Genomic DNA, 24944 nt, shown 5'->3' with positions numbered 1-24944 from the left:
GTGCCATTGAGTTGATACCAACTCTTAGCGACCCTATGCAAAACAGAACGAAACACTGCCCGGTCCTGGGCCAACCTCACAATTGTTGCCACGCTTGATCCTATTGATGCTGCCACTTACGAGTAAGTTTAGCAGTACTCAAAAAACAAAAAAACAAAAACAAAACAAAAAACCACACACACACAAAATAAACCCTCAATCACTAATAGATGTTCAGTTTCTACTATTTTGTTAAAATAGATTTCTTTAAAAATAAGGTGGTGGTAGAACCTATTGCTGAAGACAGCATTGTGTGGCGGTGTTTCTTCTGAAATGCTCTTTTGCTAATCCTTGGGGAAATTTGGCTGTGAGCATGCAATTATTACATTTTTATCCTCAGAATGGGCTAAAGTTGGCAACACATCCCTCATCGTTGCCAGAGGCAACACACTGATTTAATTTGTGCCCCTGTGGCAGACAGTTTTGAATAATTTCAGTTTTTACTTTTTAATGCTACCTTTTCCCTTTCCTTTGTAGTCTCCTGTCTTTTGCAGCTGACTTCCCTTTCTCATTGAGTTCTGAGGCGACCAGTTTTAGTTGAGAGGGTAGAGGGCAGCTGTGTTCCTGCCCCGCCACCTCCTGGGGCCTGCGCAGGTCAGAATGCTACTCTCACGGTCCAGTCCCTGGCGGATGTCAGTCTTCTTTCTGACTGACAAGAAAATAACGAATCTTAATTAGGCATGTTTGAAACCTGACTTGGAGCCTGACTAGCATACCCCTAGAGATCTGGATTTGGGGGATTTTAAATTCTTTTGGCATAGAATTGTGATTTCTTGAAGTGTTCACCTCCGCTGCTCTATATTCTGTTTGTGTCTTTGATATTTTTGTTAAACTAATTGTTGTTTAACACAGAGCATCACCATATGAACCTAGTTTAAGAGTGGCATCTTTTCTTCTAGGTCCACAGAAAGACAAGGGAAGTGCTGGACAGTATTTCCACTGTCCAGTGCCGAGCAGGCCTTGTGATATTAGTAAGCATTACTTAAGGGCTTTGGAGTAGGCCCACTTTCCTGAACAATGCTTGTTATGTACAAGCAGCATTTTTTATGTGGAAGATGGTTGTTATATAATAAGTACATCCTTAAGAGAAGAGCTCATTATCAGATAAAAAAAACAAAACCAGAAAACACAATTGCCTCTAGTTGATCTGACTCACAGTGTGATTCCTTGTGTGTTAGAGAAGAACCGTGCTCATTTTTTGAAATACAGTGCCAGTCTTTTCTTGCAAGGTACATCTGGGTGAACTTGAACCTCTAACCTTTTGTTTAGCAGCAAAGTACATTTAACCATTTGTGTCCCCAAAGACTCTCAAGATTGTTGAATAGGAGGGGAGAGAAAGTGATATGACCCAGGTAGATGCACTGTTTCCGGAAATTCTCATCATCATTTCCTTTCTTTTTGTTTTTTAATGCAGAGTGGACACAAATCTCCACCAGATACCTTCGAGAGCAGTTGGCTAAGATTTCTGACTTTTACCACATGGCCTCCAGCACAGGTGATGGCCCAGTCCCTGTACCACCAGAGGTGGAGCAAGCCATGAAGCAGTGGGAATACAACGAAAAGCTGGCCTTTCACATGTTCCAGGTAAGCTTTCCAAAAGCACAGGACTCTTCAGAATGATTCCTTATAGTTCTGTTTTCTGGGAATTAAACTGTATCATTCTATGAACCGATATATGCAAAGACAGTAGTGTGACCTTTCTCACCTTGACTTACAGTCACTCTGGAATAACAGCTGCTGTACTATGCATACTGATTGATAACTTACAAAGATCTCAGCTCTTTTAAAACCATTAATTGCTTTGTATTTGCAATGGTCAGTGTAGTCCTTTTAAGTTTCTTAGTTTGCAAAATTGGACATACTTATTCAGAGACACCTTTAGGTTGATGAATCCTGTTTCACAATACATATTGTTTAGTTAGAGCTTAGTGATTCCAAAGTGAGGTCATCTAAATGTGGTTCGACTGCTGTTTTAAGTGAAAACAGAGTTGAGGAAGGGAGGAGTCACTGAACTCTCGTCTGGATACTCCATCCCACTGCTGTCGACTTGATTCCGTCTCATAGCCACCCAATTGGAGTTTCCAAATCGGTGAATCTTTATGGAATCAGACCATCTCCTCCACTGGTGTGGATTCAAAGCGCTGACTTTGTGCTTAGCAGCTCAACACACAACCTAGTTATGCCACTAGGGCTCCTTTCATCTAGGTAAGCTGATGCAAGGTGTACCAACCAGAAGAGGGCACTGGTACTGGCATTTGCCTCAGTCTTCATTCCTGGCAAGGTGGGAAGAGAGGAGTATTAAGCTGAGGTGGTGTTACTCACATAGGCATGATAGGACAAGCATCAGACTGCTAGCTACAAGGTCAGTGGTTTAAACCCACCAGTGGCTCCTTGGAAACCCTATACAGAGTCACTGTGCATCAGAACCAATTCAGCAGCACTTAACGACACCTTCATCAAAGAGGAAGCAGAGTAGAATGGTTGTGTGATTTCTGAATTTTCCCTTTAGAGAAAATTTCTCTTACTTTAATAGTTTTTCAAGCAGTTCTAGTTATGAAAAAGCATGGTCTTTGAGGAAGACGTACCATTGTAGTTTTAGGTCCATAAATATAACTTCTGCCAACCCTAGGACCCCTGAAGTGTGGCCCTGTAGGATCAGCACTGGACTGCAAACCATATGGTGTCAGCCATTCAAACCTATCAGCTGCTCCTCAGTAACCCTAGATAGGGTCTCACTATGAGTCAGAACTGACTCAGTGGCACTTAACAATAACAACCAATCCTAGGTTCATTTAGCAGAGGATAGCGCTAGGTCTTCACTGTTCTTTTATGATTTTTACTGAGCTGAGGCTTTAATCTTCATCACTGTACAAATGTTTTTCACCAACCTTATTAGACACTTTGGAAATGTGTAGGGGTGGGTGGGTATATTGGTTTAAAAGTAGGTTATGGAATCTGCAATTCGCTTTAGGATTGTGAACGAGTCTATTTATTAAAGAGGATAACTCAAAACTTGATTTGATGGGAGTTTCAATTTCTTGTTGAGATGATTTTGTGATAGGTGCTTTTGTTCTTTATAATTATCACTCTCAGCTAAGTTTCTTTCCATGAACTTGAACTCACATTCCTTGAATCTACCCAAGGGTGTGACCTGGCCTGGAAGTGTGAAAGCCTCAGTTTCTGAATCTCTTTCTTGTATGTATTGTTGTTTGTTTAATTTTCTTCTAGAATGAAGTAGATTACTAAAACAAAATGAAGAAATAAAAGTACTAGTCCTTACTTTTGTTTAGATTTTGTACTACCATAAGTGAGAACATGCTTTACAACAGCAGCAGCACGCACCACCACTACTAATACTTAAGTGTAACAGTACTGGAAAATGTAGTTGCTTTACCATAATCAGTGTAACCTTTTTTTTTTTTTTTGGTCCATTTAAGGAAGGGATGCTGGAAAAACATGAATACTTGACATGGATCCTGGATGTCTTAGAGAAAATCAGACCAATGGATGATGATCTTCTTAAACTCTTGTTACCACTGATGCTGCAGGTATAGTTCTAGTCATCGTGAGCCAGTGATTTTATAGGCAAGGAATGAGGCTGGTAAGGACGGTAAGTAGAGGTGAAAAGGGAAACGTGTTCTTTTGAAATGAATGGAAAAACATACCTTTGAATCTACAACATATAAATGATAGAGGCTTCTGATCAGTTTAAGCATTCTTTTGCATCAACCATGTTCATAGTTTCCATCCACATGACTTTTAAAAATAATCCCACCCACATTGATTTTTCCCATCACTAAGCTAAGCAAACAGCTTTTTAAATACTATCTTGATAGTCACACAGATTTCTGTTAAATTGTCTCTTTGAAGGATGAGAGAACCTTCTATATTCTTTTCTGATATTCTGTAAATCAGTGTGATTAGGAAACTTTCTATATTAATGATTGGTTTCAGAACGGTAAAACTTAAGTTATCTTGTTGACATTTCCTGTTTTAAAAAATGGAAAATTTCTTAGAAAGATGATACATGCCTATGACCATTCAAACAGTATGAAAGGACATCCAGTGATGAATAGTCCTCCTTTTCACCCTAACCCTCTCTCTAGAGACTACACTGATCTGGTGTCTCCTGTATCCTGCCTGAGATAGTCTGTAACCTATACTCTGCAGTATGGTAGCCATTAGCTACATAATAAAAGTCCTGCTGGAGTCCTGCTGTAGCGCTGCGGGTTAATGCACTGGCTGCAAGGTGGTTTCAACTGCAAGATCGGTGGTTCAAACTCACCAGCCATTCCTTGGGAACCCTATACACTTGTAATTGAGCTAACAGCACCCAACAACAATGGCCACATAGTGACAGACACTGTGTCCTTGAGATGTCCTCTAAGGTACAATATACATACTGGGTTTCTCAGTTGGTATGAAAGAATGTACAATATCATTTTACTGCTTTTTATATTGATTATGATAATATTTTAGATTTTGTTGTTGTTGTTAGATGCCATCGAGTCGGTACCAATTCATAGCGACCTTATGCACAGCATAAGCCCAATCCTGGGCCAACCTCACTATTGTTGCCACGCTTGAGCCCATCGATGCTGCCACTTGGCCAATCCATCACGTTGGGGTCTTCCTCTTTTTCTAACCCTCCACCTTCCCTAACATGATATCCTTCTCCAGCTACTGGTCCCTCCTGACAATATGTCGAAGTATGAGAGACAAAGTTTGGCCATCTGGCTGCACTTATTACAGAATGGATCTGTTGGTTCTTTTGGCAGCCCATGGCACTTTCAATATTCTCCTTCAACACCATAACTCAAAAGCATCAATTCTTCTACGGTCTTCCTTATTCACTGCCCGGCTTTTGCATGCATATGTGGTTATTGAAAATACCATGGTTTGGGTCAGGCTCACCTTCGTCCTCAAGCTGACATCTTTGCTCTTTAACACTGTAAAAAGTTACTATGCAGCAGATTTGCCTAATACAATACGTCGTTTGATTTCTTGACTGCTGCTTCCATGAGTGTTGATAGTTGATCCAAGAAGAGTGAAGTCCTTGACCACTTCAATCTTTTCTCCATTGGTAAGAATGTTGTTTATTGGTCCAGTGGTGAGGATTTTTGTTTTCTTTACATTGAGATGAATTCCATACCGAAGGCTGTGCTCTTTGATCTTCATCAGTAATTATTTTAAGTCCTCTTCACTTTCAGCAAGCAAGGTTGTATCATCTGCATATCTCAGGTTGTTAATGAGTCTTCCTCCAATCCTGATGCCATGTTTTTCTTCATCGAACCCAGCTTCTCGTATTATTTGCTCAGCATACACGTTGAATAAGTTTGGTGAAAGAATACAACCTTGTCACACACCTTTCTTAATTTTAAACCATTCAGTGTTCCCATGTTCTGTTCAAAAAACTCCCTTTTGGTCCAGGTACAGATTCCTCATGAGTACAATTAAGTGTTCTGGAATACTCATACTTAGTAATGTTGTCCATAGCTTGTCATGATCCACACAATTGAAAGGCTTTGCCTAGTCAATAAAGCATAGGTAAACCTCTTTCTGCTTTTCTCTGCTTTCAGCCAAGATCCATCAGACATCAGCAATGATATCCCTCGTTCCATAGCTTCTTCTGAATCCAGCTTGAACCTCTGGAAGTTCTCTGTCAATGTGTGTTTGCAGCAATTTCTGTATTACCTTTAGTAAAACTTTACTCGCATGAGATAATTAAAGAGATTGTCCATTGATTTCCACGTTCTGTTGGGTCACCTCTCTTTGGAATAGGCACAAATATAGATCTCTTCCAATCAGTCGGCCAGATAGTTGTCTTTCAGATTTCTTGGCAGAGATGAGTGAGTGCCTCCTGTGCTGCCTCACACAGATTTCAATTTTTATTCCATCAGTTCCTGGTGCCTTGTTCTTTGCCAATTCCTTCATTGCAACTTGGACTTCTTCCTTCAGTATCATTGGCTCTTGATCATATGCTACCTCTTGAAATGGTTGAATATCAACCATTTCTTTTTGGTACAGTGACTCTGTATATTCCTTCCATTTTCTTTTGATGCTTTCTGCATCATTCAATAAATTGCCCAGAGAATCTTTCAATAACGAAAGTCAAGGCTTTAATTTTTTCTTCAGTTCTCCCAGCTTGAGAAATGCTGAGTGTGTTCTTCCTTTTTGGTTTTCTGATTCCAGATCTTTGCACATTTTGTTATAATATTTGACTTTATCTTCTCGAACTGATCTTTGAAATTTTCTGTTCAGCTTTTGTACTTCCTCATTTCCTCCATTTGCTTTAGTATCTCTCCGCTGGAGTGCAAATATCAGTGTCTCTTCTGACATCCATTTTGACCTTTTCCTTCTTTCTTGTCTTCTCAATGACTTTTTGCTTTCTTTAAGTATGATGTTCTTGATATCATCTCACATGTCTTCTGGTCTTCTGTTTTTAGTGTTTAATGTATCAAATCTGTTCTTCAGATGATCTCTAAATTCAGGTGGGATATATTCAAGGTCATATTTTGACTCTTGTGGACTTGTTTTCATTTTCTTCAGCTTCAGTTTGTATTTGCATATGAGTAATTGATGGTCTGTTCTACAATCAGCTCCTGGCCTTGTTTTCACTGATGATATGGAACTTTTCCATTGTCTCTTTCTGCAGATGTACTCAATTTGACTTCTATGTATTCCATCTAGTGAGGTCCCTGTGTATAGTCTTCTCTGATGCTGTCTAAAGAAGGTATTTGAAATGAACAAAACATTGATTTTGCAGAATTCTATCATGTGTTCTTCAGCAATATTTTAGATAACTCATGCTAAATAAAATGCTTATTGCTTTCATTTTGCCTGTTTCTTACTAGAGCAAAAGGAAATGGTGGATGTTCAATTATTTCAAGAGGTAGCATATGATCCAGAGCCAATGATACTGAACGAGGAAATCCAAGGTGCATTTAAGGAATTGGCAAAGAACAAGGCACTAGGAATAGGTTTAATAAAGATTGAAATCTTTTAAGATAGTGAGGTGGCACAGGAGGCACTCACTCATCTCTGCCAAGAAATTTGGAAGACAGCTATCTGGTCAACTGATTGGAAAAGATCTGTATTTGTGCCCATTCCAAAGAGAGGTGACCCAAAGGAATATGGAAAGCATTGGACAATATTTTTGATATCCCATGCAAGTAAAGTTTTATTAAATGCAAAAATGATGCAACCATACATTGACAGAGAAATTCCAGAGGTTCATGTCAGATTTAGAAGAGGCCGTGGAATGTGGGAAAACATTGCTGATGTCTGATGGATCATGCCTGAAAGCAGAGAAAAGCAGAAAGATTGGAGGAAGACTCATTAACAACCTGCGATAAGCAGATGACACAACCTTGCTTGCTGAGAGTCAAGAGGACTTAAAATATTTACTGATGCAGATCAAACACAGCCTTCGGTATGGATTGCGTCTCAATGTAAAGAAAATAAAAATCCTCACCACTGGACCAATAAACAACATTCTTATCAATGGAGAAAAGATTGAAGTTGTCAAGGATTTCATTCTTCATGCTTCCCATGGAAGCAGCAGTCAAGAAATCAAACGATGTATTGCATAGGGCAAATCTGCAGAAGACCTTTTTAAAGTGTTTGAAGAGCAAAGATGTCAGCTTGAGGGCTAAGGTGCGCCTGACCCAAGCCATGGTATTTTCAATAACCTCGTATGCATGTGAAAGCTGGACAGTGAATAAGGAAGACCGTAGAAGAATTGATGCTTTTGAGTTATAGTGTTGGAGGAGAATATTGGAAGTGTGTTGGGCTGCCAAAAGAACAAACAGATCTGTGTTGGAAGAAGTGCAGTTAGAGTGATCTTTGGAGACCATGATGGCCAAACTTTGTCTATCATACTTCTTGACGTATTGTCAGGAGGGACCAATCTCTGGAGAAGGATATCATGTTTGGTAAGGTGGACGGTCAGAGAAAAAGAGGAAGACCCCCAGCGAGATTGATTGCAAGGTGGCAGCCTCAGTGGGCTCAAGCATGGCAACAATTGTGAGGTTGTCCCAGGATCAAGCAGTGTTTTCATTCTGTTGTGCATAGGGTTGCTGTGGGTCGGTACAGACTCGATGGCACCTAAGAAAAACAACCAGAAAATTTTAAATTACATTGTAATTTAAATTACATATGTACATATGTGGCTTACATTATTTTTCTATTGGGATAGTATTGATCTATGCAGTTATCTACCAGGAGTTTTTTTTTTTTTTTTTTTCTTTTAAATGAGAAAAGTATATTGAAATGGTTAATTAACTCACTAGTATAAGATATGACTGAAGTTTGGTATCCTTCTACGTTTCAGTATTCGGATGAATTTGTTCAGTCAGCCTACCTGTCTCGTCGTCTTGCCTACTTTTGTGCCCGGCGTCTTTCCTTACTGCTGAGCGATAGCCCTAGTCTCCTTACTGCCCACTCACCCCACATGATAATAGGACCAAACACCTCAAGCATTGGGGCACCCAGCCCTGGCCCCGCTGGTCCCGGTATGAGCCCCGTGCAGCTGGCCTTCTCAGATTTTCTTTCCTGTGCACAGCATGGCCCCTTGGTTTATGGACTTAGTTGTATGTTGCAGGTAAGTGCTTGACCCTTCTTATTTTTTGTTAAGTCCTTGATCCTTCTTATTTTTTGTTAAGATACATAGCAGGAAACAATGAGATTAGCATCTTCTACTTCCATGTCACAAGTAGTCTCTTCCTCATCCAAATAATTCATAGATGACTTTTTCAGTTTATATTTCTTTATATTGGATGAAGCTCAAGGTCCCTCAGTGGCACACACTGATTGTACTTGATTACATACTGGAGGTTGGTGGTTGAACCCACCGTGGTGTGTACACAAGGAAAGCTTGGTCATCTACTTCCATTAGATGATAGTCTTTGAAAACTCCATGGAGTGCAGTTCCACTCTAACACATAAGTGGTAATTAAGTCAATGGCAGCTTGTTTGGGATCAAGCTCAGGTGAGATATTTTGCCTTCATCTGTTAGTCTGTTGGGTTGGACTGTTTTGTTAGTCTAATAGTTGTTGAGTCTATTTCCAGTCATGGAAACCCCACGTGACAGGGTAGACCTGCCCCACAAGGTATTACATGCTGTGATTTTTGTGGAAGCAGATTACCAGGTCTTTCTTTTGTGGATCTGCTGGGTGGGTTCGAACTCTTAACCTTTCAGTTAGCAGCTGAATGCTTAACCATTAATGAGGCATATTGTGTGAAGTTGTCTTTCTAGAAGACTTATTCTGTGGATTCCCTAAAGGATGCTTGATCATTGAAATGTTTAATAGTCTTGATAAAGACAACCAAAACAGCTGTATGAGATGGAGGAAACAAGGAATCCTGACAACACAAGACTTTTCATGAAAAAGTGATGACTACTGCATTTTTATTAATTTCTTAAGTTTCTTGTGCTGGAATGTGTTAGCTAGAATACTCCTTAATTTCTCGGTGACTATCCTTTCCACAGTAATAATTCTCTCACAGTTTAGTCAACTTGGATAGTTAGTTGTGAGTGAGGGTAAGATGCATGTACTTTAAACTCGAAACCATGAAAGAGAAACTAAGGTGCCATTTTCAATGCTATGCTTGTTGTTACACTCTCCCCCATCATTCAATATCTGGGCTTTCCCGCTTCATTTCCAGACTGTCACTCTCTGTTGCCCAAGTGCCTTGGTGTGGAATTACTCCACAAATGAAAGTAAAAGCGTGAACCCTGGCTCGCCTCTGGACCTGTTACAGGTGGCTCCTTCCAGCCTGCCCATGCCGGGTGGGAACACGGCTTTCAACCAGCAGGTACACTCTGCCTCGCTGCTGAGATATGGGTGCTCTCACTCTCAGAGGCCATCAGGGCTTACTGAGCCAAATCTGGGTTTAGTATCTCAGGTGTTGGGGGTCATTCACAGCTCTGCCCCAAACTTTCTAGGTGACTTTGGGGAAGAATTTCAGCTCTTCTGAGCCACAGAAATTATGACATTGCTCCTTTAATTTTCACACTCTTGCTAGGAAGTACTTAGTAAAATTTCCACCATCCAGACAGTAATTATTGTGGTGGTTCAAATACGTGCCCACAACTCCCATAGTAGTAGTTGTTGTTGTTAAATGCTGTCAAGTCGGTTCCAACCCATAGCGACCCTGTATAGGGTTTCTGAGGAGCAGCTGATGAGCTTGAACTGCCAACCATAGCAGTTGAAACAGCTTTGCAGTCTGGTGCATTAACCCACAGCGCCACACCAGGACTCCATAAGTTTTTATTAATACTCGGTTATTTGGTTAAAGTACTTTGGAAATTTGAACCACAGGAACACGAGTGATATTTAGAACAGGACCCTTCTGTCTTATTGAGCAGTTTTCTTCAATTAATAAAGCATTAGCAATTGCTTTAATTAAATATTGTATGAGTAGAACTTTCACCATTTTGCCTCATCTCCTAAAAATAGAATTGGTTTTGGTAGTCACTGTGCTTACCATGGTGACCTTGGGTGATGGGGAATCAGGGTTTGAGTCCAGAGAGGGAGCCTGCGAAATGTCTACAACATCCAAGGAAGGCAGCAGTCGCGCAAATTACCCACTCCTGACCCGGGGAGGTAGTAACAAAAAATAACAATACAGGACTCTTTCAAGGCCCTGTAATTGGAATGAGTCCACGTTAAATCCTTTAACGAGGATCCATTGGAGGGCAAGTCTGGTGCCAGTAGCCACGGTAATTCCAGCTCCAATAGCGTATATTAAAGTTGCTGCAGTTAAAAAGCTCGTATTTAGATCTTGGGAGAAAAAAAGAATCGACACTTGTCAAAAATTTTTGCAAGCAAAAATTTTTGCAAATCATGAGTATTTATTATTGAAAACTGATATTCAATCACCACTAATAGATGGTTTAAAATGCACTTCGTGGGCAGCAGGCTGTGCTTCCTACAATGTCGTCAAGATCATAGTTTGCCATAGAGTATTCTACTCATGTGGAAAAGCCTGACGTGATTTAGACAGCTGCTGTGCCTTTCCAAGCACAAGTTAATTAGAAGCAATTATCTTTCAGGTTCGAGCAAGGATTTACGAAGTAGAGCAGCAGATAAAACAAAGAGGCCGTGCAGTGGAAGTTCGGTGGTCTTTTGACAAGTGCCAAGAGTCAACAGCAGGTACAGAATTCAACAGAAGCATGAGTGCCTTTGGATGTTGGACTTGATGCTATGTGTCTGTTTCTTGTAAATCACTCGACATGAATAAGGAAGCTTATCGACAGAGCCACCTGGTGAATTTTGAGGACATCTTCTGTTTCTGTCCTTTAGGTCTCGGCTGTTTAGAACGTCATATTTGCTTTTGTTGGCAATTCTTTGATAGCCAAGAAATAATAATTTTTTTAAAAAAATTCCTTTTGTCCTACATAATGATCTTTTTGTACTACATTCTGCTTCTATATTCTCTTCATTTTTGTTTCTAGGGGTGACCATTAGTCGGGTTTTGCACACATTGGAAGTCTTGGATCGTCACTGTTTTGACCGAACTGATTCCAGCAATTCAATGGAGACGCTTTATCATAAGATTTTCTGGACAAACCAAAACAAAGAAAACCAAGAGGTAGTAAATAATTCTTTTCACGTTTTACTTTGTTAGCATATATTCTTTTGCATTCAGTAAATCCTGGTGTATCTTTTCTATGGAGTCTGATATTTTATGAAGATGTTCACACTCTGCAGTCATTGTAATGTTGGACAAAGATGGCCCATCATGATTAAAAACTAAACTACCACTGAACCTGATCTACCTAGGTCATTTGATTGGGAAGATTTTTCTTGTCCTTTTTAATAAAACTTCCTATCATTTAGCTTTGAGCAGAATTTCCTTCAGCTAGTGCTTGTACTTTAGGCAGTTGTTTGGTTTCAGTGCGGGAGACTCTATTGTAATGTTTAGCACATAAGAATATTAAGTGAATGAATAGTTATGGCCATGGTCTTTAAAACTACCTTGTGTTGTGGTTATGTGTTGTTAAGGCAGCTCTGATTCACTGTGACCCTCTGCACAACAGAATGAAACATTGTCTAGTCCTTACGCCATCCTCACGATCATTGCTATATACGAGTCCGTTTTTGCAATCACCGTGTCTGTCCATCTGATTGAGGGTCGTCTTCTTTTTCGCTGACTCTCTGCTTTACTGAGCTTTCTCCAGGGACTAGTCCCTCCTGATAACATATCCTGATAAAAGTATGTGAAATGAAGTCTTGCCATCCTTTGTTCTAATAAGCATTCTGGTAATACTTGTTTAAGATAGATTTGTTTGTTCTGGCAGTCCATGATATATATTTTTCAACAACATAATTCAAAGGCATCAATTCTTTGGTCTTCCTTAGAAACGACTTCTCGTTGTTGTTAGATGCCATTGAGTTAGTTCTTATTCTTAAGGATCCTGTGCACAACAGAACACTTTTGCTATCATGATGTCCTTCTCCAGAGACTGGTCCTTCCTTACAATATGTCCAAATTACCAGAGACGAAGTCTCATCATCATCACGTTTAAGGAGTATTTTGGCTGTTCTTCAAAGAAAGATTTTTTTGGTCTTTCTTGCAGTACATGGTACTTTCAGTATTCTTTGCCAACACCATAATTCAAATGCATAATTTCTTTTCTGGTCTTCCTTATTTATTGTCCAACTTTTACATGCATATGATGCGATTGAGGAAACTATTGCCTGAGTCAGGCATACCTTAGTTCTCAAACTGATATCTTTGTTCTTTGATACTTTAAAGAGGTCTTGTGCAACAGGCTCACTGCATACAAAATACATCATTAGATTTCTTGACAGCTGCTTCCATAAGTGTTGATTGTGAATCCAAGCAAAATGAAGTCTTTGACAACATCAGTCTTTTCTGCATTTATCATGTTACATATTGGTCCAATTGTGAGTATTTTTGTTTTGTTATATTGAGGTGCAACCCATACTGAAAGCTGTAGTCTTTGATCTTCATTGGACAGTATCCAAGTCCTTTTTGCTTTCAGAAAGCCAGGTTTTGCATATCATATGTTATCAAGTCTTCCTTCAGTCAGGGTGCCCCATTCTTCTTCATATAATCCAGTTTCTTGGATTATTTGCTCTACATACAGATTGTGTAAATACGGTGAAGGAATTACAATTCTGGCACACACCTTTTCTGATTTTAAATCATTCATGATCCCCTTGTTCTGTTTGAATGACTGTCACTTAGTCTATATTCACATTCCTCATTAACACATTTAAGTTTTGATATAACTATTTTTCATAATGTTATCCATAATTTGTTATGGTTCACACACAATTGAATGCCGTTGCTTAGTTAGTAAAGCACAAGTGACTTGTTTCTGGCTTTCTCTACTTTCAGCTAAGGTCCATCTGCTATGAACAGTAATGTCCTTAGTTCTGAATCTAACTTGAATTTCCAGCAGTTCCCTGCTGATGTTCTGCTGCAATCCTTTTTGAACTACCTTTAGCAAAATTTTACTTGCATGTAATAATATTAATGATATTGTTAGATGATTTCTACATTCTGATAGGTCATCTTTCTTTGTAATGGGCACACATATGTATCTCTTCCTATCATTTGGCCAGGTAGCCATCTGTCTTCTAAATTTCTTGGCATAGACCAATGATCACCTCCACTGCTGCATCAGTTTCTGGAAACCTTAAATATGTAGTCTGTCTATTCCCGGAGCCTGGATTTTCACCAATGTTTTTAGTGTACCTTTCACTTCTTCCTTCAGTATTATTGGTTCCTTATCCTATGGTACCTGTAGACATGATTGAACATCAACCAGTGCTTTTTAATGTAGTAACTGTATTCCTTTCATCTTCTTTGGATGCTTCCTGCACCATTCAGTATTTTATCTTTGTTATTGTTAAGTGTTATCAAGGCGGTTCCAACTCATAATGACCCTCAGGGTTTCTAAGGGGTGGCTGGTGAGTTCAAACTGCTGACCTTGCAGGTCGAACTCACCTTGCGGTCTAGTGCTTATCTTACAGCACCACACCAGTACTCCATTTTGCCTATTGTTATTGTAAGTGCTGTTGAGTCAGTTCTGACTCATAGCAATCCTGTATAAGGTTCTGAGGAGCGGCGAGTGAGCTTGAACCGCCGACCTTGCATTTCAAACTGACCTTGCCGTCTAACTCATTAACCCACAGCACCACACCAGGCTCTTTCAATATTTCAGTAGTGGAATTTTTCTTCAGTTCTTTCAGCTTGAGAAATGTTGAACATGTTCTTCCCTTTAGATTTTCTAACTCCAGGTCTTTACATATTTCAGTGTAATACTTGGTTTTGTCTTGTTGAGCTGGCCTTTGAAATTTTCTGTTCATCTCTTTACTTCATCATTTCTTTCAGTTGCTTTAGCTTCTCTGCTCAAGAGCACATTTCTGAGCCTCTTCTGACATCTATTGTGGTCTTTCCTTTCTTTCCTGTCTTTTTAATGATTTTTTTTGCTTTCTTCATGGATGATGTTCTTGATGTCATCCCACAGCTCTCTGGCCTTCAGTCAGTATTGTCTAATACATCAAATCTGTTCTTGATATGATCTCTAAATTCTGATGGGATACAAGGCCATATTTTGTCTTTTGTCTACTTGTTTTAATTTTCTTCATCTTCTACCTGCATATGAGGCATTAATGGTCTGCTCCACAGTCTACCCTGGTCTTGATTTGGTTGATGGTTAAGCTTCTCCAATATCTGTTCCCACAGATATAGTCCATTTGAATCATGTGTGTTCATTCCATTTGATAAGGTCCAGGTTTATAGTTGTGTTCTATGTTGAAAAAAGTTATTTGCAACAATTAAGTCTTTAGTCTTACAAAATTCTATCATGCGATTTTCAGTATTGTTTCTATTTCCAAGGGCATATTTTTCAACTAGCAGTCCTTACTCTTTCTTTCCAATTGCCGGTAATTATCAGTGCATCTTTATTGCATCTTTAATCAATTTCAGGTTGAAGAAGTTGATAGAATTCTTTAATTTTTTCATCACTTGTCTTAGAGTTTGGGGCATTAATATGAATAATAATGATATTAAGTGGTTTTCCTTGTAGGTGTATGGATATTATCCTATCACACTGCATTGTACATAGGATAGATCTTGAGAGACAATTTTTGTTGATGAATATGAGCTACTCCTCTTCAGTTTTTCATTTATGGAATAGTATTCTGATTGTGTGATTCAAAATGGCCAGTGCCAGTCTTATTTTAGCTCACTAATTTGTAAGATTTTAATCTTTATGCATTGTACTTCATTTTTGGTGACTGCCAATTTTTAGTAGATTCATACTTTGTACGTTCTATGTTCTGATTATTGGATGCTTACAGCTGTGTCTTCACATTTTGACTTGTGCCCCATCAGCAAGTGAAGGTCTTAAAAGCTTTGCTCCATCCACAGCATTAAAGTCAACTCTACTTTGAGAAGGCAAATCTTCCCCAGTCATAATTTGAATGCCTTCCAACATGTGGGACCTATCTTCCAGCACCATATTAGACAGTGTTCTGCTGATCATCATAATGTTTTGAATGTGTAACCATTTAGAAATATTCTGCCTCTCCTTCCTAGCCTGAGTTGGTGTGGTAGCTTCACTGAATTTTTCCACCATGGGTGACCCTGCTAATTTTTAAAAGACAGGAGACATAGCTTCTAGCATCTTAGCAATACAGAAGCCACCACCGTCCCGAAAAACTAACAGACAAGTGGTTGAAAAAATGCCTTAGTCAAATTTTATTTATCTTTCCTAACAATAAACTGTTTTATTAGCAAATTACTATATAAATAGAACTTTTCATTTTCTTTGTCTTTCCTCAGCCTTATTTTATGGGAAATTAAAATGTATGTATTCTTTTTTCAAAAAGAAGACTGCCTATTGTGTATTCAGCTTATGGTAGCGCAGAAAGGCGGATGTGAAGGTGAAAGGAGCTCTGTTGGCACAGCGTCAAGCACTCAGCTGCTAACTGAAAAGTTGATGGTTCCAACCTACCCAGTGACTCTCTGGGAGAAAACCCTGGTTATTTGTTCCCATAGAGAAAGCCCTGTGGAGAAACTTTGTCATGTACCATTGCTATCAGTCTGCATCTCTCCTGTGGTGCCCAGCAGCGACAGCATCCACCTGCCAGCCTTGAGGAGTGCCTTAGTCAGTTGTGAACATTAGAGGTCTTTTAAAAGTGGCTTGAGAAATGCTCTTATCTTTTAATTCCATTTTGTCACACATTTTATGAAGCCCCTTCATACCTTTAGAAAGGCCTGAAGCCATGTTTCACTGTGACTCCCCTTGGACTAATTTGTGAGTTTTCACCCTGCTTTACAGACTTGTGCTTCATGGCCATTGCTGAGGTCATTGTTGCCAATGAAGATCCCAGAATGTTGAGTGAGGTACAGATTGGGTGGATTTCCTCACTCATTGTGCGTCTCAGTAGAAAGTTTTCTGTAAACCAACAGAATGTCACTTTACATAGTTCTTTGCTTGTTGAGGCAGTTTCGAGTGCTATTGAGTTGTTTTGGAGTATTAACCTTAAAGTCCTCTATTTGTAATAAACATTCCATTGGATAAAAGACTTCAAGAGCCCTGAGACTTTTAATATATAGGGGTGACATATCTGTAAGGGCAACAGGAATACTAAGTTCAAGGTGTCCATTTTGGTGGATTAAGCTTCTTGTTCTAAGGGTTTAGTGAAACTGTTGTTCCATGGTGAAAGTTTTACTAACTTTATCTAAACCACCTCAGTTTTGCAGTTAATTGGGCTGTACAACCTTCTAGTGAACGAACTGGTCAGCATCAGAATCACTGCCTCTTTACCTTCAGGTTCTTAAAGTTATTCATAAGCACTCTGAAAGGAAATGATAATTAGGGTGTAATTTGTCTTGTCAAGGGGAGAAATTTTGTTATGATGTTACTGAGTCAGATCACACAGTGGAGGTCTCTCTGAGTGCAGTTATTTTCAAAATGATGTGTTAGAGATTAACTATTGCTGTGCTAGAGAAAATTAGTAGAATTTGTGTTTAAATTACCTCTTTAAAAAACCACACACTTTTTTTTTTTTAAAGTTCTTATTGTGAATGGAGTGATACTTTACATGGGAGAACATTGGTTTTGTACACATCATTTCATTGCAGTGATTGCAATCTCCTCCATGCATCATCATTCAACAGTATTTGCTTCTATTCCCTCTGTATTTTTATTTGCGGGGGGTGATGTACAGAAAATCACTCAGGAAAATACAATCATTTAAACAACCAAAGGGCACATTCTGCAAGTCTGCCTCCTGGCTGCTAACACAGTCATTCTCTTTCCATGAGTTCAGAGTCCTTAGCTGCTCTCTCTCTCTGTGTCTTCGTCTCTGCCTCCATCTCTGGTGTTGCTGCTTCTCTGGATAGGGTCCCACATTCCGCTCATACTCTTCTCCCTTGATGGTCTGGTCCTAGGGTCCTCTGTTCCTGGACTGTAAGATTAGCTACTCCCCGCTTTTTGTTACGAAACTTCTAACTTTACAGTTGTGACAGTTGCAATTAGTCACAATAACAATTATTCACTATTGAATCAGGAGAATCTTATGCTCTTCTTCTTTCACCAGACCTGTCTAGACAAGATGAAAATGATTCAGTGGGGATTCTAGCTTCCCCCTGCACACTCTGAAACTAAATTCCCTCTTGAAAAACTTGTAAGTCAGTCACTTTTTGCCTTTACTGTTGTTGTTACGTGCCATGGAGTCTGTTCCAACTCAGCGACCCTGTACGGTAGCCACCCCCAATTTAGGTAGCCAATATCTGAGTTGCCCATCCCTATCCACCCTGTACACAGAGGGGATAGGATTGATAATTGATGTGAAGACTCCTTCCCTCTCAGTTGATATTTTGAGCTACTACATCTTTAAGTATAGGTCAAGTTCATCAAATTGTGGCAATTTACACTTGTTTCCTTTATCAAAAATTGTTTTTTTTATCTTCCTCTAGTTGAGTTCTGATCATCAAGTCATCGAGACTAGGTCGAATGAGTACTATCTGCAAGTTTGGGCATTCTTGTGTATCTCCCCTCACTTCATATCAGCTGGGCACTTTGCTCTCAGCTCTAGCTCTGCATGGCTCTGTCCTCGTCCATGGGCTCAGGAGTCCCCAGGTCTCATCACACTTTGGACCAACCAGCACTTCCTCTTATCTCTCTCATCTGCAGGTTGATGGGGAGTCTATGGAACTTAAAACCACACACTTTTAAGTAGTTCAGTTTGGCCTGTTTTATAAGTAACACAGTTATTATGGATGTATAGGTATAGAAATTATAAATTAATGTGTGTACAGTGAAGGAGCACTGGTAGTGTACTGGTTACCAGTTGGCCTGCTAACTTCAAAGTCAGCAGTTCGAAACTGTCATCGGTTCTGCAGGAGAAAGATAAGGTTTCCTGTAAAGATTTACAGCCTTGGAAAACTTAAGTAAGGTTGCTAAGAGTCAGAACCAACTCTAGGGCACATATCCACCATCACCATCACCATGAGTACATTGAGAGGTTTCAGTTTTTTTTTTTTTAAAAGCTGAAAGGATATGGGAGAAGTGCTCCAAGCTTTCGCTAAATAATCTCACCAGGCTGTGGGGAAGATCATGCCACTAGAGGGCAGCACCGTCTCAGAATCACATGTTAGCTAAAGACCTCTTTGAAAGTAACATCAGTATTGCCAGTTAGTATTATTAAATATAAATGAGCTGGTTGCTTTGTGGTTAATATATGTTGTTTTATGAGTAATCCAAAAACTTTATTTAAATCTCCTAATTCAGACTAGTCACCTTTTAATAATCTGGTGGAGAGATTAATTGAATGAACAGACCCATCTAATATTTAACATTTAATTACTTTTTAAATCATGGCTTTGGTATCCATTTGTGTGTGTGTTGTATCAAAGTATGTATGTGTACACATGAAGTGGCAAAGTTTCATCTGTAGGACTTCGCCAGGGATTAATGTTGTTTTGACTGCCAGTTTACTTACTTCATATATTTCTGGAATTCATGTCTGAGCTGTAGAGCTCATACATGATTCTGCTCACCTTGTGTGACCTGGAGCAAGTTTTACAGGCTTCATGCCTTAGTGTCTTCACTTGTTAAATGGGTGTAAAGCAATTGTCCTATTTGTTCATCTCTATGCAAACGAGCACTTTGCACATTATAACTGTTCACATGTGCTTAAACATTTTAAATGCTGTTAATAATAATTACAGTAATCATGATCAGTATTATACTGGAAAAACCAAGATGGTAGAGCTCGTACACAGAGGGAGCTGTGTAGAGACTTGTGGTTAACTTTCAAAAAGATAAATTCTCCTCTTGAAAATGTACATCACCATTTCTGGTTTCAGAATATGTATCAGGACTCAGGCAACATGATAGATGAGAAGAAGACACCAAACTTGGCAGCTGCATTGGCTTTGAGGGTTGCTTTTGTTTGAAGCCTTGTCTAGTTATACACCTAGGCCCTGGGCTACACAGTCTGCTTCCCCAGGTTTCCTTTGCCAAACCTGAACATCACTATCTTCATTTCCCTTTTCTCTGGAACTGCGAAGAGCAAGCAGATCCTCTCCACTTCCCTTTAGGACTTCAGGAGAACGGCTGTCCCAATGGGAGAATCTAGTGGGGTCTAAGATTCAACCTTGTGTGTGTCATCAGTTTTGGTGTTTGGTGAATGCCTCTTGGTAGTGCATGGGTTAAAGCCATGTGGCCCGACTCCTGTCCTGTGGTTGGACGCTGTCAGGAGGTGAGAGTAGGAGCAGAAACTGTGCCCCGGTTTGTGGAATGGTGTGGAGTCCCAAGCTTGAGGCACATGTTCACTGATTCCACCTGGTTTGCATCATTCTGTATGACTTCCCCTCTTGCTGTATTCTTAGCTACCGCTTCTGTGTCAGGGCTTGGATAGTAGTCTATTGTTATTAAGTGCCATTGGGTCTGTTCCAACTCATAGTTGGACCCTGTACAGGAGTGGTTGGTGGTTTTTAACTGCCAACCTTACGATTGGCAGTCCAGTGCTTATCCTACTGTGCTACAGCAGGACTCTCCGGTAGTATTATTGTTGTTGTTAAGTGCCGTTGAGTCGATTCCGACCCATAACAACCCTGTATAGGGTTTCCGAGGAGTAGCTGGTGAGCTTGAACTGCCAACCTTGCACTTCAAACGGCTTTGTAGTCTGGCGCATTAACCCACAGCGCCACACTATAGTGAGTTGAAAATCACAATCTCAGAACACTTAATGCTTACGTTGGATCTCTTCTTGTTGTTGTTAGGTGCCTTTGAGTCGGTTCTGGTTCATGGCAATCCTATGCAAAAACACTGCCCCGTCCCTCGTCATCCTCACAATTATTTTGGTTGAGCCTGTTGTTGCTGCTACTGTGTTGATCCATCCACCGAGGAACTTCCTCTTTTTCATGGACCCTCCCAAGCATTATGTCCTTCCACAGGGCTAGTCTTCCCTGACAACATATCTAAAGTAGGAGACACGTATTCTTGCCATCTGACTTCTAAGGAGCATTCTGGCTCTCGTTTTTCCAAGATGGATTTGTTTGTTCTTCTGACAGTCCATGATACTTTCAAAATTCTTTCTCACCAGCATAATTCAAATGCGTTGATTGATTTTTTGGTCTTCCTTATCCATTTTCCAACTTTCACATGCATTGAAAATTGAAAATGCCATGGCTTTTGTCAGGTGTTCCTTAGTGCTCAGTGTGATACTGTTGTTCTTGAACACTTTATGAAGAGGTCTTTTGCAGCAGATTTGCCTAATTTAATACACCATTTGATGTCACGACTGCTGCTGCCATGAGCACTGATTGTGGATCTAAGCAAAATGAAGTCTTTGACAATGTCAATTTTTTCTTGATTTATCATGATGTTACTTAGAGATCTGGTTGTACTTTCATTTTCTTTATATTGAGATGCAACCCATACTGCAGTATTTGATCTTAGATCTGTGCTCCTTGAAGGTCTGTGCAGTGTAGTGTGAGGTAGACATACTGCCACACTTAGGTCAGGGAGCAGAGCCTCCTGTCCCACAGTGACCTTCCATGTGGGCTAGACAAGCGAGCTAGACTTCTGTCTGTAAGATAGCTGAAGGGGCAGGGATCAAAGTGACCAGGAAATGAATTTCTCTCGTCTGCATAGGGCAGCTTCTGTTGGATTTTTCCTGGGCACTGTGGACTCACGATTGCATGGCCATCTAGCATTTCAAGAGAAGCTGTATGTGTGAATGTATATAAAATTCCCAATTATTGAAACACTACAGGCCAAGCAGCATGTCTGTTGTCTCTGTTTGCTCAGATGCATGCCACTTTACAGCTCTTGTGTTTTAGACAACCACTTACTCATTTATTTCTCTGTTCAAAGCTTCAGAACCATTTATAGTTAGAGTGATGTGGTGGTTGGAGGCCTGGGTCACTAACAAGGTAGTTATTACCTGAGATATTTGTCCGTGGCTGGTGTAGGTGGTTCGCACTAATCTAAAGTTTGGTGGTTGGAACCTACCCACTGATGCAGCGGAAGAAAGTCCTGGTGATCTGCTTCCATAACATTGACAGCTAAGAATATCCTAGAGTGCACTTCTACTTTGTAACACATGGCATTACCATGACTTGGAATTGATTTGATGGCAATGGCATGGGGACCTCTGGTTCCAGGCACCGGTCAAGTGTGTCACTTTTGACCTGAAGGTGGGGCCTAGTGTTGGCCTCAACTCTGAACAGCAGGATGAGGGAGGGGCTTCCCCTTCAGCCTTATAGGCCACTTCCTTCCTCTTGGTTTCTCCAAAGAGAGACAGCTGCATCTTAGGGTTTTATGCGGACACAGACAGAAGGGAGATTCTAGAGGTGGCAGGAAGAGGAGCTGTCTTTTAACTTCTCTCATTCGTGCCCCAGGAAACAAGCTTTCTCCTGAGTAAGAAGAAATTGACCCAGCTGCCCTGAACAGAACATTCCAAAAACAGTAGCAGCAGCATGTGCATTTTCTCTTCCCCTGCAATCACAACACACACATCACACACTGAAATCTAGAAAGAAAACCTGTGTATTCAGTGCTTGCAATTGTTTTCTGCTTAGCATATTCATAAGGAATTCTGCAAACAGATGGGGTGGGTTCACACTGATAATTTCAAACGGAAAAAGTCTGTTGTATTCACCTCTGTCACAGGACCTTCGGGGCTCCGTTAGGTCTGCATGAGTGTAGCTTTCCCTGATCACTGTGGCTCAAAAGATACCCAGAGACCACCTCCTGTCAGTGCTTTGCTTGTTCCACGGTTGTCTCCCTGAGAGTCTGTAGCAGCATGAGATTAGGGTCTTTTCTGCTCACTGGTGTATCCTCAGCCCTTACTACCATACTTGGGACCCAAAAGGTGCTCAGTAGGTATTTGTTGAAAATTTTAGGTGGTTTATTTTTAAAAAGTTGCTGGTGTCGTGGATTAGAAGCAGAAATTTCACCACAAAATTTGTCTTGAAAGTACAGTTGTAATGAGATCTGTATTTGTTTTTTTTCCAATGGCACAAGGCTCAGGTGCACAAGTGGACACATGCAGGTAGAGATAAGTGTATGTAGGGCTGATGGTGAGCTCTCAGGCTGCCATGAAATCAGCTGGTGAGTCGCTATAAATTGGAAGTCTCTCTACGGCACTTAACAACAATCTTATCTGAAAGGCTGGCATCCTTTAGAAATAAAAATAAGGTGCTTGGTGAAATTATTTGATAATTTTAAGTGAAATTTTTCTTAATAATACTACTTATATCATAAATGGAGTCCTGGTGTGGCGCTGTAGGCTAATGTGTCAGACTGCAAAGTCGTTTGAACTGCAAGGTTGGTGATTCAAGCTCACCAGCTGCTTCTTGGAAACACTATACAGGGTTGCTATGGGTCGGAATCAACTCAACAGCACTTAACAACAACAACAACAAACCCTGTACAGGGTTGATACGAGTTGGAACTTACTCAAAGGCACTTAACAACAATGTCAGTATAGCTAAACAAACAAGTGTCAGATGTACTTTTGGAAAAAAAATATTTGGAAATGCCACGAACAATTCTACAGATCAACATTGGTACATTTATTTTCAGGAATAGTCAAATTTATTTTTCAAACGTTGTTACGCAATTGCAGTGTAATAAACAATGTTGAAATTACACAATTCACATCCACTAGTTGAGCAACCTGACCTTTGTAGAATATGACAGACTTTAGGTCAATTCAAGTCTGGATTTGAATCCTGGTTTTGCTGCCAAGTGTCTGGGTGGCCTTAGGCTAGTTACTTAACATCCCTTAGTTTTCAGTCTCCTGGTCTATATGCAATGGTGAGTAGAACAAAGTGTCATGTTTTAGAAATTTATATTTCCCTCATCGTCAGTATGTTTCTTTCATTTTTCTTTTTTCAATTGTTGTAAAGATGGTGTGGACTCTGGTGTGGCGCTGTTGGTTAATGCGTTGGACTGCAAAGTCGGCTTGAGCTGCAAGGCTGGCAGTTCAAGCTTCACCAGCTGCTCCTCGGAAACCCTGTACAGGGTTGCTATGGGTCAGAACCGACTTGATGGCACTTAATAACGATAACAAAGATGGTGTGGCACTGTGGGATAAGCACTCAACTGCAAGGTCGGTTTGAACCATAAGATCAGTGGTTCAAACTCACCAACTGTTCCCTGAAAAATCTATACAGGGTCATTATCAGTGGGAACTGACTCAAAGGCACTCAACACTCTTTTTTGTTCTCTGTTTAATAGGACTATCTGAGTGTTCTCTTTTCTGATACGTTTGTACCTAACACTGGTTTAGGCTTTTGCAGTTTTTACTGTATTATGAGATCATTAACAATATGTGGTGCTGTGGATCAGCCCAGGACTGGGAACCACCAGGTCATCAGTTCAGACCCACCAGCTGCCCCTTGGAAATTTTACACAGGGTTATCTGAGTCAGATCTTACTCGAGAGCGCTTAACAACAACAATAAGCTTTTGACACTACAATCAGAAATTCACTGTTTCCAGCAATGCTTTTCCTTTTCTTTCACTCTCACTTGTTTCCTTCAGTCTTCTTCAAAGGCAAGGCTGAGAATTTATTGCACCATAATATTGTACCAAGGAATGCTTCTTGGAAATTAACTCTAGTGGGTTCATTACTGAAGTATAAAAGAAATGCCCTTTTGGAGAGATTTGCTTTGTGATGATAATTTATTACACGTGTGACTTCTGCCTGTTCTTCTGCAGTTACATATTTTTCAAAACTACTTTCTGCATTTGTATTATTAAATGTTGATGATGAACTGTGGAATCACAAATTCATTTCTGGCATAGTGCACATTAATAATAATTAGTTGATTTAAATACTTTAGGAATTGTCTCATTTTGTTTTCTTGCCTAACTCTGTTGTCATCAGAACCCACAACTGTACAATTTGTAACTACTGTTTAAAAAAAGATAAAGGAAGTTTTATTGCTTCCATAATGTATATTTTGTTCTTAGATATTACAAGATGTAAATGCTACCAACAGTGAGTCTAAGGATGTGAAACTCAGAACATCTGTACCCTTCCTTGTCAAAAATTAATCATCCCATCTGTCATTTTGGAAGCATGTGTATGTATGTGTGTGTATATAGGGATGAATGAGTAAGCTTCAAAAAGTTTGTGGAAAAATGGAATTAAAAGATAATTTCCAAGAACATTTTGAAGCCCACTTGCATATAATTGTTTTCCAAAAAAAGTAATACCAATTGCATTTAATGGATTTTGTGAGTTTGTGGTTAACAGACTTAGATTTATTACCTTAACAGACTTAGATTTATTACCTTATATGGTGTAGAATCTGTACACGGACCAAGAGGCAATTGTTCGAACAGAACTTAAGAACACTGAATGGTTTAAAATTAAGAAAGGTATGTGACAGGGT

The 24944-nt window shown here is 39.9% G+C and overlaps 1 protein-coding gene across 1 annotated transcript in view; it reads left to right on the top strand.

Moving 5' to 3' along the window:
• Positions 1-24944, top strand: part of MED12L (mediator complex subunit 12-like) — a 470668-nt gene that overhangs the window by 108148 nt on the left and 337576 nt on the right. Inside the window, exons 5-10 of the mRNA XM_006867983.1 lie at positions 1454-1623; positions 3477-3587; positions 8372-8641; positions 9706-9855; positions 11096-11195; positions 11498-11634. Coding sequence (XP_006868045.1) covers positions 1454-1623; positions 3477-3587; positions 8372-8641; positions 9706-9855; positions 11096-11195; positions 11498-11634 — 938 coding nt within the window. The remainder of the gene's footprint in view (positions 1-1453; positions 1624-3476; positions 3588-8371; positions 8642-9705; positions 9856-11095; positions 11196-11497; positions 11635-24944) is intronic.

This window comes from Chrysochloris asiatica, unplaced genomic scaffold (genome assembly GCF_000296735.1).
Source record: "Chrysochloris asiatica unplaced genomic scaffold, ChrAsi1.0 scaffold00113, whole genome shotgun sequence".
In the NCBI taxonomy this organism is placed as follows: domain Eukaryota; kingdom Metazoa; phylum Chordata; class Mammalia; order Afrosoricida; family Chrysochloridae; genus Chrysochloris; species Chrysochloris asiatica.
The sequence above is the reverse complement of the archived record's forward strand: the minus strand, read 5'-3'. Positions and strand labels throughout refer to the sequence as shown.